The sequence below is a fragment of the Haliotis rubra genome, unplaced genomic scaffold (genome assembly GCF_003918875.1).
Source record: "Haliotis rubra isolate DU_JTF1 unplaced genomic scaffold, ASM391887v1 Scf602, whole genome shotgun sequence".
In the NCBI taxonomy this organism is placed as follows: Eukaryota; Metazoa; Mollusca; class Gastropoda; order Lepetellida; family Haliotidae; genus Haliotis; species Haliotis rubra.
In genome coordinates, this window is record NW_025767305.1 from 411,849 (window position 1) to 427,811 (window position 15,963).

Sequence of the window (15,963 nt, forward strand, 5' to 3'; positions counted from 1 at the left end):
ACTCACTCACCCATACACACGTCCTCTCACTCATTGCTAAACGCAGTGTAAAACCATACTCACTCACTCACTCACCCATCACCCATACATCCTCTCACTCATTGCTAAACGCAGTGTGAAACCATACTCACTCACTCACTCACTCACCCATACACTCGTCCTCTCACTCATTGCTAAACGCAGTGTAAAACCATACTCACTCACCCATACACACGTCCTCTCACTCATTGCTAAACGCAGTGTAAAACCATACTCACTCACTCACTCACTCACACATACACGTCCTCTCACTCATTGCTAAACGCAGTGTAAAACCATACTCACTCACGCATTCACTCACTAACCCATACACTCATCCTCTCTCACTCACCCAGCGATACACTCACCCTGTCACTCACGATGTTTCCATCTCAACAGTGAGAATCTCAATGACTGATCTGATTAAAGATTTATTGCACGATTTAGAAATATCTTGTGACTAGATTAACAGGAGTCATTTTAATCTCGTTGAATTCCAAATTTGAATTTATATATAAATGATCAAAAGTTTCTTAATTGTACATCATGACAAATCAACAGATACAATGTTCACATTTCAAAGAAAGCTGGAACACCTGGTACAATGGCTGAAGCATGAAGAATAGATGGACAGTCAGTTTGGTTTTGAGCTTATGATTTCACAAAAATAATACTTGGAGGAGTGTACCAAAATAAACAGTATATCACAATTATGCATTCATGGAAATTATGAAAGGCCTAACATCAATGCTATAAGTGCATAGTTTACACATGGATCTGACATTTAATCTCTAGCACCATTTGAAATCAATTAAGTTAAATATCAATATGCATGCTATACAATCACTCAATAGTAATCGGCAACAGGGAATCAAGCAAGTTCAACTTTACATGCATCACCAAACGGAAACCAGTTTCTTCAGAGCCAATTCCAAACTGGAATCAGTATCAATACATTCGGCTTATATCGGCTATGTCCGTAAACAAACTCCGATCAAGTCTGAATGAGAAAACTGTCCGAGGATACTTGGCTTCCCTGATCTATTTTGCAGTTGTTTGCGAGTCTGCCTGGTGAGCCATTACTGGCATGTCACCTTGGAGAATGTCAACTGGTGCAAGAGACGGGATGTTGAAGAACTGGTATTTCTGCTTCAAGACGGAGTGGAGTGTTTTCGCTGCAGCTGTTCGACTGGCACCCCTCGTGCAAGTCGCGCAATCCGGAAATGAACGAAAAGTGACGAATCGTCGAAGGGCTCAACAACGACTTCTTTAAATGGTGCTTATTTCCCTGCTGCAATCATGTGACCGACAGACAAACATACAGACGGAAAAATTGTTTAGAGGTGAGCTTCAGCTAGTAGGTGGTTCTCTCACACCTGAAACAAAAAGAAACAGTATAAATCCATAGATTTTACTCCCGTTAACAAGAATCTATTATTGCAAAACAAAAATGAAATTTAATCGTTTTGTCGTATTAGAAATTAGAGGTTCAAAAGATTATATGGGTAAAAATAGTCCTGTAAAATCTCAAAAGACCTTACTGCAAATTAGTCAACCTTAATCTATTTTAAGCATTACAATTTCACGTAATACAGTACGGTATTGAATTCAGCTGGGATACCAATTATTGAATAAAATTCGAATGCATTAATTTTGTATACTTCACACATATGTAAATTTGCATACTACTTTATAATTCCCCACACAATATGAGAATAATACCCTTTGGGTTTGATTTCGGTAGTACGTGCGCGGACAATATCCAGTGAGTTTAATTGTACAGCAATATTCCAGCTATATGGCGGCGGTCTGTAAATAATCAGGTCTGGACCAGGTAATCCAGTGATCAACAGCATGAGCATCGATCTACGTAATTGGGATACAATGCCATATCAACCAAGTCAGCCAGTCTGACCACCCGTTAGTCGGCTCTTACGACAATCATGGGTTAGGGAAGCTCAATTCTAACCCGGATCTTCACGGGTTGTGAAGGAAATGCTTGTTAATACTCGATTACGATTACCCAGCCTGCAGACTTAGTAAACAAAAACCCCTAAGCATGAGCGAGATCATCTCACAATTTGTCGTAATAGTGAAATTTACATATATATAATTCACTTCAATTATCACAAGATCTCCATAAATACTTATCTATTCATACTGTTGTGCTGTTGTAGCAAAAACTGTAACCAATAATGAAATTACATTTCCAAAACTTGAGCCGTCCCCGATCAGTTGACCATGTGACCCAGGAACTGTATCTAACCGGTGAACCTGAATTTAGTTCCCTCAGTGTCTGCAGTTATTATAAAGTGTTCGAAAAGGCGTGTGTCGAAGAATGTTGAATAAACACGCACCTAGTTAGAAAAAAACTAAGCCTAGCAATTGGCGACTGAATTACAGAAATAGACTGTCTTCGTCTCACTTACTTCAGCTGAAAAGGTCGTTGTCGGTACGGGTACTATACAGATAGTACCCCGGATATGTACACAAGTGAACCCTAAACCAAATCTGGAGTACACATCTGTAGTACCCGCGGAGACAATGACGCCTTGAGCCATACTTCGGTACTTAAATGAACGAATTTTTTTACTGTATCGTGTCCGACCTTTGCACGGTGTCAACACACAAAATGAGCCATGTGCGCGAGTTCTTCTCGGCCAAGAATCGTATACACAACATTAGGACGCAAACACGATTTTTAAATACAAATATAGGGCGTGCTTCATTCAAGGTCGCGTTGTACATATATTATGGGTATTATTAGATTTGATTTTGAAAATTTGTACTGGGGTTACGGTACACAATCTGGATACATTCCCCTTCCCCACCCCACCAGTTTTAGGTCTCAGTGTAAGATCAAATAATTTTCATGACGACAGTGATAACATATCACTGGTAAGTGGTCCTTAGTTCGTGACGTCACTTATCTAGGAAGTTTATCATAATAATAATAATAGGCCTAAGCCCAGAATAATCCAGGATGAATGGTTCTTAGAGGACAGTTCGTTGGGCAGTAGTGTTTACACCCGTTTAGCTATTATCAGTAATCCATTGTAATAATCAACAGGATTTACAGGTTGTTCCCATCTGATGGTCGACCCGCTTAACACCCAGTTGCAGCATCAAATGATTGATTACGTGGGTTTTAGCAACATTCGAGCAAACAATATCCCCGCGAGACAAAGCATGTGTTTCACACTGGTTGCCATAAAGAACTAGAACCAGAGCCTTTCGTGTGAGTGAGTGAGTTTAGTTTTACGCCGCACTCAGCACTATTCCAGCTATATGGCGGCGGTTTGTAAATAATCGAGTCAGGACCAGACAATCCGGTGATCATCAGCATGAGCATCGATCTACGCAATTGGGAACCGATGACATGTGTCAACCAAGTCAGCGAGCATGGCCACCCGATCCCGTTAGTCGCCTATTATGACAAGCATGTGTTACTTAATATCAGTTCTAACCCGGATCTTCACGGGTCCTCTCGTGTGACGAGCGAGCGCTTAACAGGTCTGGCTACTAACATCATTTTGGTCAGTCCATCTTTTAAAAAAAAATCCAGTGAGTACTAGCTGCGATACTCAAACAAATTATACACAAAGCTACCAGTCGCCATTTTACGGTACTGTAATGATACGGAATTCTTTGGTTGTGTTGTGGTGTACTATCCCTATTTGTGATGGTTACACATGAAACTGATGTCACTATAAGCAGACCTTTGCCGTTTTGCAAAACATTCCTTCCTTGCATACAGGTCCCACCTCCTAACCATGCTATTCCACATTCAACGTCATCAAATAAGATGCGACCTTGACCTACCAAAGATCCATCAACGACCTTGATCCTAGCCTTGGCGTAGTCCTTGCTCTCGGTGTTCTTGGCTACGCACGTGTAGTCACCCTCGTGGACTTTCTTCAGACCCTCGATCTGCAGCCAGCCGGTGATCTGGAAGGCACCTGGTCCCCCACGGGTAGCGGTCAGCACGCACTTGTCATCGCCTGGGTTGTCACAGAAACAGATACTAACTGTAAACTTCACGAACGCCATTTACCCTCACTTAAAGGCACTATATCATACCACACTTCTCTAAAAATGAATAATTCATTTCTCTCAATAATACTAACTATCAGCCCTCAGGGCAGCTATCATATAATTTATTCAAAAAGAAAATTACATACTAGTATTTAGATTGCAATATTAAAAAAAAAGTTCGAACGAATGGAATGCAATGTTGCCTTAAATCGACTCCCGCGCCCTCTATCGGCCGAACATTTAATTTCACGCGAACCCCATAGAGTTATGTCCCTTGTAGCGCTGTTTACAAAATCCTACGCACAACTTGTGATTGAAACCAGTTCGGCAAACACCGACAATTCTGCTTGGAAGCTTTTCGCATCGAAGTTTGAATTATTGATTTCAGGCAAGTCGTAAGGGATAATTATAAGTCTTTTATTGTATCAATAGGAAGCTAAAGTGAGTGCATATGTCCCAATATATGTAATATAGGCCAACATATTGTCGAAAATGTGTGAAATTGTGCCTTTACTTTAAATTCCTCTTGACTATAAACTCAACATTAAACAACATGCTGCCACAGTGAACGAACAGTCTGTGTGGTAATGTGGGTGTCAATATTACTGTTAGATAAAATTGTGAGGTGAAATTGGGTTTTACGTCGTTCTTGAGAATATTTCGCTCATATGACGACGTGCATGCGTGTGTATGTGTATGTGCGGCTGCTTGTACTAGCCCAGACTGAAGCTGGTTTTATAGTGCTAGCCCACTGAGATACCATGCCGCAGTGAAGCATGAATATCCCACTCAGACACATTATACTGACTCCGAGCCGACCAGTCCTTGTTGTACCCATTAATGCCGAGCGCCAGGCAGGGACCAACAAGTCCATATTTTAGCGTCTTTTGGTTTGACGCGGTCGGGGATCGAACCCGCGACCTTCCGCTCTCCGGGCGGACGCTCTAACCACTACACCACGGAGGCGGTCAGATAAAATGGTAGAGAAGATAATAGATAACACCATTTATTTCTTACTGTTTCTTTGAATAAAGCTTCAATATCTTAAAACATAATTGTTTCCACATCATAGATCTGTCTGTATTCTCCTGTCCAAATTTATTCAGTCGGTGGCCATTTTAATGATCAAACGAAACCCTGACCTTTTTCATATACATCATAAGTTGGAGGCATATCTCGAGGGTACAACGGTTTCAGTACCCACTGCGTCGTCGTGTACCGAGCCAACATGTGTCGAAATGTTTATTATTTGTAATAATTTGAAAACAAAACAGATGCGAAGAGTTTGTTTAACGCCACATCGCAAGGTATGAGTCAGACATGTCTATATCACAGACTCTGTGCACCATGGGGCATCTGAAGTCAACTTTGTAGTCAAATTACAATGATTACTGATATCAAGTACATTGAAATTTATAAAAACATGACTAACTGTAAATTCAAATAGCTTTCATGTAAGATAAAGATAAGTGCTAATTGACAGATAAATAATTAACACCGTTATTCAGTTTTTCCAGTTGTCCCAGTTCCGACTGCCAGTGCCCCTCTACATATTATACTTATATAGTGTGAACCATAATATATTCTGGTGTTATTCACAGCAAATAAATGTTGTAACTGTAAAACATGGTTTCTGTTAAAATGTTGTAACTGTAAAACATGGTTTCTGTTAAAATGTTGTAACTGTAAAACATGGTTTCTGTTAAAATTACAATGATTCCTGAGATCAAGTACATTGAAATTTATAAAAACACGACTAACTGTAAATTCAAATAGCTTTCATGTAAGATAAAGATTAGTGCTAATTGACAGATAAATAATTAACACCGTTATTCAGTTTTTCCAGTTGTCCCAGTTCCGACTGCCAGTGCCCCTCTACATATTATACTTATATAGTGTGAACCATAATATATTCTGGTGTTATTCACAGCAAATAAATGTTGTAACTGTAAAACATGGTTTCTGTTAAAATGTTGTAACTGTAAAACATGGTTTCTGTTAAAATGTTGTAACTGTAAAACATGGTTTCTGTTAAAATTCCGTAGCGGACAGTGGTATGCTTGTTGCTATAAGTAACTACATGTATATTAATTTCAGTTCGTCATAACCGTAGTTCGGTACATGCATTGCGACTAAAATATGAGTGTCGCGGCTATAAAAACCAAGTAAGGATGTAGTTAAATGTATTTAGATTGGGTTCAATATATATTCATCCAGACATTTCAGAAAGTTTACTAACATATATGAATGTGCGTTTATCATCTCACGTTGCACCAGCGACTGAGTGAAGATCATTTTCACCCTCGATATTCAGCCTATTCCTATTTTGTGAACAGTAGTATTACATAATATTGTCATTATAATTGTACAGTCACTCCATTTTCTACTGTCATTGTAAATATTTTCAATGATTTGTATTGATTTGCGAATACATTTGTTTAGAGTACAAATGTAAATTATACCCCATTTTATTGGTGTCTTTTTGTTTTATACTAAATTCTTTTGCTTTACTGTTTTCTGGGTTAATTTATTGTTTCAACTTGGAAACGGAACAGAATCTTTATAACAGACCTATAGATAACTTTTTGGGTCATTGAGTTATGTACATTTGTACTGGCTTGTGTTCATCTCAATTGGGTATCCTAATTTTCCTTTGAGTAACCAAATAAATTGTACCCACCTCACTCAAACTCATTTGGGTACTTTGCCATTTTCCGTTAATTGTAAAAATATAATAAAGTTAGTTAACGTGTTTATTATTTATATTTGATCTGTAAAATGAGAAACGATAAGAAAGACTGCCAGTTGCCAAGTTTATGTGCTGAAATAGAACCTCTCAATATTACTTAGTTATTTTATCTATCCACCAGTGCGCGCTAAGATTTTATATTTTTGTGTGTACGCATGATCACATTTATTGAGTATTTACAAACAAAATCAAGCGTACTTGTATGCAATAGACTTAATAGGAACTGAGTTTTCACGTAAACATTTGCGTAATGTACGCAGATACGCAGCTTATCTGTACCTCTGTAAATATTAATTGATCCAATACAGTGTTTAACCTAAGGGTACTTCATGAAAAGTACTGTTTCGAGTGATGGATTTCACTATATGTATAATATATCACTACAGCATGATATGGCACAATATGTGTTGATGTTGCCTTGACAACAGCATTATTTGGTACAGCAATACAGACCTGGCACGGAGAAGGACTTGCCGTCCACTCTGGTGAAGAGCCAGGCGATGTTGGGGGTAGGGTTGCCAATAGCCTCGCAGGACAGAATCACAGACCCACCAGTGAAGTTGCGGCTGAACTCGGGGGGTGTCACGATCGTTGCACCTGCAGAATGAATGAATGAATGAATGATCTTTCCAGTGATATTCCTCAGATGAGCAACGCTGTCGGTCTCCATATTAGCGTTGTTACCATGGTGATACAGTAGCCCTGTTGAAACCCTAAGCACGAATAGGTATGAAGCACATTCCTGTCAATTGCCACGTTACAAGAATACGTATGAAGCACATTCCTGATAATTGCCACATTACAAAAAATAGGTATGAAACACATTCCTGCCAATTGCCACGTTACAAGAATACGTATGACACACATTCCTGATAATTGCCACAATTCAAGAATACGTATGAAGCACATTCCTGCCAACTGCCACGTTACAAGAATAGGTATGACACACATTCCTGATAATTGCCACATAACAAGAATAGGTATGAAACACATTCCTGATAATTGCCACGTTACAAGAATAGGTATAAAGCACATTCCTGCCAATTACAACATTACAAGATTCCACTTTGAACGGTCTCGTCCGGATTGGCTAGGTATCCCGTTATATAGCCATCTTGGCACCCCCGGCTCCAGTAGTCTGTCTCCAAGACCGTAGATAATACATTATATAAGAAGTCTACTTCAAGCATAAAATGAAATTATGAATTGTTCCCTTTATGGATTTTCCTTATGTGTTTTGCAGATATAAATGTTTACCTTAACTATATTTCTGGGAATAAGTGTCAATCTTTGGCTCTTGTAAATAGCCTTTGTCCAAGGTTGTACTAAGTGATAAATCCATGGATGTATAGTATTTCTATCCTTATAATACGTCAAAATCAGCGGACAGGCTAATGACGCCAGTCTTTCTTTGGGACAACGTGTTCTTATTTATTCAATCGAGAAATCATGATTTAATCAAATAACCACTTCCTGGGAGACTTGTGCCAGTCTATTTACTATACAACGCAGTCGCCCAGCCTCACCATCTGTGCATGATGTCCGCCGCCTCGCCTACTGTTATAAACTGTTGAGCATCAACCTGAATCACCCTGGCGTCCTAAACAAAACCATATTCCAACAGGCCAGGCCCATTGCTTACAAGCCTCCCACTGATGCCGAGAGGCAGTCAGTGACCCCAGCTTGATGCGCAAATAGCGCCTAGGCTTTCAGTTCCCACAACACGACATGACGTGAAACGTTACACTGAACAAACCACGTAGTTACATAATTTCCAGTTCACGGAGTTTGATGTGGAAGATTTTATATCGCCAGCATCACCATGGTAACAATGGGAACGGATGTTGGGGAACCCGCCTCATATCCAACGTGTTGGCCATCAGACCACGGGGGCTGTCTTGGAGGAATTAGGTCACGTAGTTCCACGGAGGAATGCCCGTAGGTCATACAAATAGGGTATCTTATCTCATGGTAACTCAACAGCGCAGGTTAGTTTCGGAGAGAGGTATTCCCCATTGTCGTAATGGTGCCTGTTTTGTTAAGTTCTATTTAATTTACTTGTAGCCTTTTTGTGATGTTGGTCAGGAGACGTTCGAATATCTGTGTCGTTATGGACAAAAGTAGACCGCGGTTAGAGAGGCAGGAGCAACACAAAAACCTGCTGTTGATCGCCACATTTAGTTACGTTACCACCCGTGAAGGTCCGGGTTAGAATATTGATCTTCAGTAACCCATGCTTGTAAAATGTCGAGCCTGGATCAGACAATCCAGTGATTGACGATGTGAACAGTGATCCACGACGTTGGGGTAAATCTGCCGGAGGCTAGGGGTTTACACAAGTCCTGTTTCCACAATGTACCTGGCCGCAGACTGCCACTTAGTCCCAGAAATAGTATAATTGTATGTGAAAATATATATCCAGATTTTTTTTCACAAAAGTTTCAAATGAACACTGAATAAGATCCAGAATGAGTCCAGAACAACTCTTAATTTTGAACTTAAAACGTCCCTTGCTTTCGAAAGATGACATCAAGCTTAACCAGCACAGGTTGTTGGGGATCTGTTCAAATTGTAGCAGTAGCAAAACTAGTGATAGCCTGATTCTTACTGCTTCCATTAATACTTGTATGTCAGTCATATAATGTCAGGGGCTTCCATACACTGAACCATGTTAGGAATCGAACCCAGGCCACTTGGTCCTGACGAACCCAGCACTAACAACTCAGCTACCCAAATGCCCAGAACAGTATTTATTAATGCAAACTGAGAGTTCCTCTTTCTACTGCGCGGTACGTAAACTCAAACATTCAGATTCACAATATCCTATTACAATATATATTCATATACCGATGCATACTTAACATGTACGGTCAATAACTCATACATGTGTCCAGTATTTTATAATCGCGTCAATCTTCTGACAATGGAAATGGAAGCCTAAACGTTCGTTACCTACAAACACCATAAAGAGCTGACCAGGGTAAACAGTATCCAAGCAAGTGATTCAATGGGACTTGTGTCACGCTGTACCGATGTCCAGTTGAAACGCTTTTTATCCACTTAGTGGAAAAATTCCAACAGCGCAACGCAATTTTAAAGTTTTTCCACCCCTGGGCTTTCACACCTACACGCCTTGTCAACAACGCAACTTAAGTTTACATAAGGCCTTGTGACTCAAGTTGCGTAAATATTCTGTTTGTCACCGCTCACACCCGCGTGTCGTTTTCTTGTCTTACAACAACAGACCAACACTCTTATCTACATGTGGCGATGTCGATGACGTAACCTCATGTGTGGTAGGTTGGCAAGATGGCGGCCATTGCATCAATTTGTTATCCTTCGGAAGATATAACCAAGTGTTTAATTTTTTTAAAAAGGTCATTACGTTTTCATCGTATTTTTTTTTAAAATCATGACATTATCGATAGAAATTTTCTGTATTAATAAAAACTTTAAAATACGACGTTATTACACATCTGCATGTGTTGCCTTTGTCTCATACTGTGACCGTTAGTTCACATATAATATAAATATACATAAAAATATATAATATAAAATAAAAAAACGACGCCTATAAAAAATATGCTGACGAATCAGTTTTGGGCGAGATGTTCCATGTATCTAACGGACTGTATATAATGTGATAGACGTTTTATAGAAACAGTCTACCTTAAACATATTCTTTACGAATATAGATGGAATACTTTGAGTAAAAACTTGAAGAAATGGCTATCGTGTATAAACAAATGTTTACCGGATGAAAGAACTGACCAATCAGAACCGAGGTCAAATGGCAAAAAGACAATGGTGAGAGGTACGGAATCTCATTCTGTTTCGACATTGCGAATTCGTTTGAAATTTCATTATCTATTACAATACTCAAATTTCAGCCATTTGTCTGATACAGATTCACTGATTATGTTGAACGTGAAATAATGAGAATCTCACCAGTTACGTTAATGGGTGCCCATGGTGCTTCGATTCTCCCATATATATAATTGGAGGAACATTTTGGACAATCTTTACGATATACCATCTTAGGATCATACTCTTGTATGGATCAGAATAATAAAAATTGTAAACAAATGCTGTACCTGGTTCGCAGGGTCCTGACTTCTCAATCATAATCTTTTTACCGCTCCTCGCCTCGGCAGCGTACATCTGACAGACGTTGTTGTATGTGACGCCATCTTTTCCGCATATGATTTCCTCAGTTTCGCAAAGGCAGTAGTGTCCGACGTCCACCTTGCTGCACATGAGTCCGGTGCCGCAGTCGCCGTACCCCTCGGGCTTCAACTTGTGGTCGCATTCCTCACCCTCCATCTTCAAACAAATTTCGCAGCATCCGCACTCATCTTGTATCTTCCCAGCCAGACATGAGACAGAGGGGCAAGCACTTCTGTCACACTCTCCACAACCTTTCAGCGTACCTGCATAGCAGACGACAACTAGCCCACACAGGGCGACCAGCCATAGAGTATTCATCTTGAAGATGGACCTCTGTTCCAACTTTCGTCAAAGATGAGCAAAACAAACACCCAGTAAACCTGTGTCTTAAAAATGGTGGCTCCAGAAACTGACGTGGCTGCACTGAAATAGATGTGTAATCCTATACTTCATCCCCCGCCTGTAGCCCTCCCTCTCTCTCGCTGATCCGTGGGCCAAACCATTACAGATGGCCGCCACAGGAAGTGCGGGGTAACAACTCACGCTGGTGGAATTTCCTCAGATGTCAGTAACGCCAACTGGAAATACTTGTTTCAATCATGTCCGATCTGTTTGTGGGAAAGGGTTAATGAATCGGACGTTATGTCACGTATTTCCTCCCGTGATGAAAATATACCTATTGTTCTATCGCCTTCCTCCCTTAGTGGTCATAATGGTACCGCCCGACCAACATATCGTGTGGGTTAATTTCGGTACCCCATTATCTCATGCAGGTAATCGGGTTATTGAGATAAGACGAAGGCAGATAATATACTCGAAGTCAAGAACAATGAAACCAGCTTCGTGAATGTGTTAAAACTTGAGATGGAGATGGGGATCATAATAGTTCCTGAGTCCAAAAGTTATCAAATTGTATATTATCTCATTGGACACTGGGATAATTCTACAGCTTTTTGTCGAATACAAAATAGTAATGTTCACCAGTACACATTTTATTTCTTAAAATAACCCCCATATTATTCAAAATCCCTAACGTTTTCGGTTAACTGAAAAACGGCATTATGTCACATCTAACTCGCTCAACTACATGTACATCCTGCATGTAACAATTCCACACAACAACTTTCGTCATAAATAGATTTGACTTTTACCACTAAATCCAGAGCGATTGTGCGTCATAAATGTTGATTTCTGGTGTCCACCGCCGTGATGTTGCTGGAATATTGCTAAAAGCGGCGTAAAACCAAACTCAGTCAGTCAGTCAGTCATAAATGTTGAACAACTTTTTGGGAGGTCCATTAGCGTCCACCTTGACCAGGCAATAAAACAATTTCAGTTTTCATCTGGAGGCCTGCTGGATAAGCCAGGCGTGACATTGCGAACCCCTCTACGCGTTGCCTGGCAACATGCAGGAACAGACTCATGTTGTGTTCAATGTCGTATAGACTAGTATCTTGTATCAACTGACGCTGACTACCATTTGACTCGTGTGGGGGATCGGATGGTCACAATGAGTGATCCGGTTGAAACCGTTGACATTACTTATTATATACGTCTCTGGTTTGCCTTGCCAAACTCGATTAGTGAGTGAGTGAATTTGGTTTTACGCTTTTAGCAATATTTCAGCAATATCACAGCGGGGGACACCAGAAATGGGCTTCACACATTGTGCCCATGTGGGGAATCGAATCGGGTCTACCCCACCGCCCAGCCAAACTCGATTATGTAAAGGCAGTGGTGGTATCCATACCTCTTCAATTGTTTAAACTCAAATACCCTTCATGTATATATTTCTGTATTTGGATCTACACCGAAACGCATCTATTGCAATAAGGAGTCTGTCCATAAAAGTGTCCCCCTTCATCACACCAATTTCTAAATGCCACTTACAGAAGTTACAGCCTCGATGTTATTGACCACATTCACTCTCTCTCGCAGTATCCTACAGATCAGATGTGGATACAGACTTCAATACCTGAGGATACCTCCATAGGTGATACCAGCTTCTGAAGAGGTATCCGTTACATCTTCAACGCGGAGGAGTTTCTATTTGATTAAGGGGCGGTGGGGTAGCCTAGTGGTTAAGGCGTTCGCTCGTCTCGCTGAAGACCCGGGTTCGATTCTCCAGATGTGTGAAGCTCATTTCTGGTGTTCTCCCGCCTTGATATTACTGGAATATTGCTAAAAGCGGCGTACAGCTAAGCTCACTGACTCACTATTTGATAAGAGATCTGATTTTAATGAGATTGCTCACTGAAGGAATGATTGTTTCCCCCCCGGTGTCTTGTCCTGTCGAAAAGCCGTATACTAGTACTATGTATAATCTTCACTTTAGAAATATACTTATGAAGTATTAACATTTGCAAAATGTTGCAGGGGCGGATGCACTTTTTGAGAAAGGGGGTGCGCAATTAATTTTTACCCGTTTTCACGAGAGTTTCAATGATCAATGGTCAATTGGGGGATGTGGTGCGCACCCCTGCACCCCCTCTGGATCCACATACCTGCACCCCCCCTGGATCCGCCCCTTGTAAATATTATCCCAAGGCTGATAGCATTATTTCCGAACTGATTTCACATCGTATGAGTTCATAAGTTTATGAATCATAATAGAGCGTGAAACTGTATGGATGTTGGAGCTTGTTTTAGGGCAGCATTTCTTTATTTTGTTTTTCTCATCTCCCGACCGACCATACAAGTTTTTTTACCGACAAACCCCCCCACACACACACACACACACACAAACAAGCAAAGAACAAAAGTAACAAAAAAGGAAAAAAAAAAGAGCAAAAGCATTTTTTTTCATTCCAACACCGCCGATTCGATCCTTAAACGTACCGCCTCGTCATATAATATGTTTATCTTATAACCAGTCGCTGCCACAAGTCCATAGAACGCGAGAAATTGTAATTACAATAAATGAAAATCAAGAACATTATTCAGATAATTTGTTTTTATTAAAAACATTTTCCCCGACCGACCGACCCATGTTCAGAATTTGGTGGCTACGTGAAACAGATAAAAAAAATGATGCTCTTGCAGGTTTTTACAGGATTTATTCAAAGACCTTAGGTATGACTTACTGTACTTGAAGAAATGTTGGCAAGGATAGCCATATTGCGTACACAAACTCATTAAAACGATTCTCGGTTCTCGCTACCGTTGAACAAATATCGTCCAATTAAGGCATCCAGTTACACGTCAGGTCAGTGCAACCTTTCTCGAACTTCGACGGACGAATGAAAAAAGTAACAAGAAATCAACATTAGCCAATCAGAAAGCACCTTTCTAGTTTTTAACTGGCTACTTCCATTCGTTTCTAGTGCATGGCAAAACTTCCAAAAATCTCTAGATGATTATCCATTGAAGCAAGAGATCGACGATGATTTTCACAGACTCAGTCGAACTGTACGTAACTGTCGAATACCACGTGTTAACCGTGTCGATACCGCATGATTAGAAAACACTCGAATCTCACTTTTCTGATCTTGCGCCCCTTTCACAAAGCGATCGTAGCCCTACGACTGTCGTAAGTCTGTGTTACAGTATGGGAGTTACGATCATTCTGACGTCATGGGATGACGTAACGATATTTTCCAGATCTTTATTATTATTTATTATTCATTCGGAATGTAGCAGAATAAACCAGACCAGTCAAGCGTATCTAGAGTCCTTCCGGGTCGGTCCGACATTGAGGCTTCTGATCCCAACATGTCGTCTCTCAGGAACTGTGGTAGACTAACGCTTAGTCCCTGAATATAAATAATTTTGATAGTAACAAATAAACCCATTTAAATTGAAAAGGAGCTACATACTTGTTATATTTGGGGCTTTAGCATTACAGGGAGGTCTAGGCAGTGGGGAAAATATTGTGGTTCAGGGAGTGTGAGACAGACTAGCCTGGGCCTAGATTTTCGAAGCTCTCTTAGCGCTAAGATAGTCGTAAGCGCTATACATTACCATTAACTTACGACTATCTTAGCGCTAAGAGAGCTTCGAAAATCTAGGCCCAGGTCGCTTAGAACTGTGGTACCACTGCCAAACTGTCCAACCCGAGGAACTCCGACCATGTGTTCGTCATGAATGTGTCGTTGGTTTGGTGAACACCCCTTTGGCACAATTACGTACATCAATACCTCTTAGAGTAGTGGGCGTGCGCTCTGAATTCTGGTGTCCGTTTCAAGACGATAAGAAAGAAACACACCTGCGATATGTACAGATTTGAAGGTGTTGAGAATGTGACATTTCTTTTATTCACGAGAAATAACATAAACTTGTATATATTTGTTTGGTATCATTTCTCATTCTGTGGATCAAATTGTTTAAGTGAGATCAATGTTTGTCAGCCAGTCATCTGAAAGAAATTCGATGACGTCACTGCCATTCCGCTTTTTGGAGAACTGAAGCGGCCATTCTTTATTACAGAGAAATAACGTTTATAACCTTTTCCAAATATCAACAAAATTTAACACGTATAAGACTTATTATATACCTATGCAGTCGTCCCCAAGGCATGGCCATGTTTCTTATAATGCCTAAAACTAACGACACAAGGATATAATATTAATGAAATGTTGACATTATATGTACGAATGTCTCTCTAATAATACCGTTTCCACATAAACACAAAACCACCCGAATCCATCTATTTGTTCCTTTTAGAGCAGTACATGTGCACTGGAATTTCCGGCGTCCATTTCACTTAAATATTTCAAGTATAAATCCCCACTAGATATCTAATTCTAAATGCCAAAACGTTCAGGGGAATTGCCTGGTGGGAGCTACCGTTAGTAAGCGCAGTAAATCAATGCAATATCCACTAGAGCAGTATCGATAATCGTGATACTTTATCTGACGATAAATATATCGATACTTTTTTTCGTATCGTTATATGTACGTTGACCTTAAACTTGTTAATTGTCACTAGAAATTGATGGTTTTGTCAAAATTTACACTGTATCTTTCTAACAAATGTACTTTTTGAAGAAAATATT

At 40.1% G+C, this 15,963-nt stretch overlaps 1 protein-coding gene across 1 annotated transcript; it reads right to left on the bottom strand.

Annotated features, from left to right (window-relative positions):
* Positions 1 to 436: 436 nt before the first annotated feature.
* LOC124255545 (insulin-like growth factor-binding protein-related protein 1) lies at positions 437 to 11,420 on the bottom strand. The gene is made up of 4 exons (XM_046689482.1): positions 10,897 to 11,420; positions 7,256 to 7,399; positions 3,841 to 4,019; positions 437 to 1,394 (listed from the first exon to the last, which is right to left on the bottom strand). The coding sequence occupies exons 1-4, from the start codon at positions 11,285 to 11,287 to the stop codon at positions 1,389 to 1,391; spliced, it is 720 nt and encodes a 239-aa protein (XP_046545438.1). The 5' UTR covers positions 11,288 to 11,420; the 3' UTR covers positions 437 to 1,388.
* Between the last annotated feature and the right edge of the window lie 4,543 nt (positions 11,421 to 15,963).

What these genes read in the sequence shown, in the direction of transcription:
- LOC124255545 (XM_046689482.1), bottom strand. Translation starts at nt 11,287, where the DNA reads ATGAATACTCTATGGCTGGTCGCCCTGTGTGGGCTAGTTGTCGTCTGC. An exon ending in GTCAGGACCCTGCGAACCAG is followed by an intron (nt 7,400 to 10,896) that starts GTACAGCATTTG and finishes TTCATTCTGCAG; the next exon opens with GTGCAACGATCGTGACACCC. An exon ending in CAAGTCCTTCTCCGTGCCAG is followed by an intron (nt 4,020 to 7,255) that starts GTCTGTATTGCT and finishes GTGACAACCCAG; the next exon opens with GCGATGACAAGTGCGTGCTG.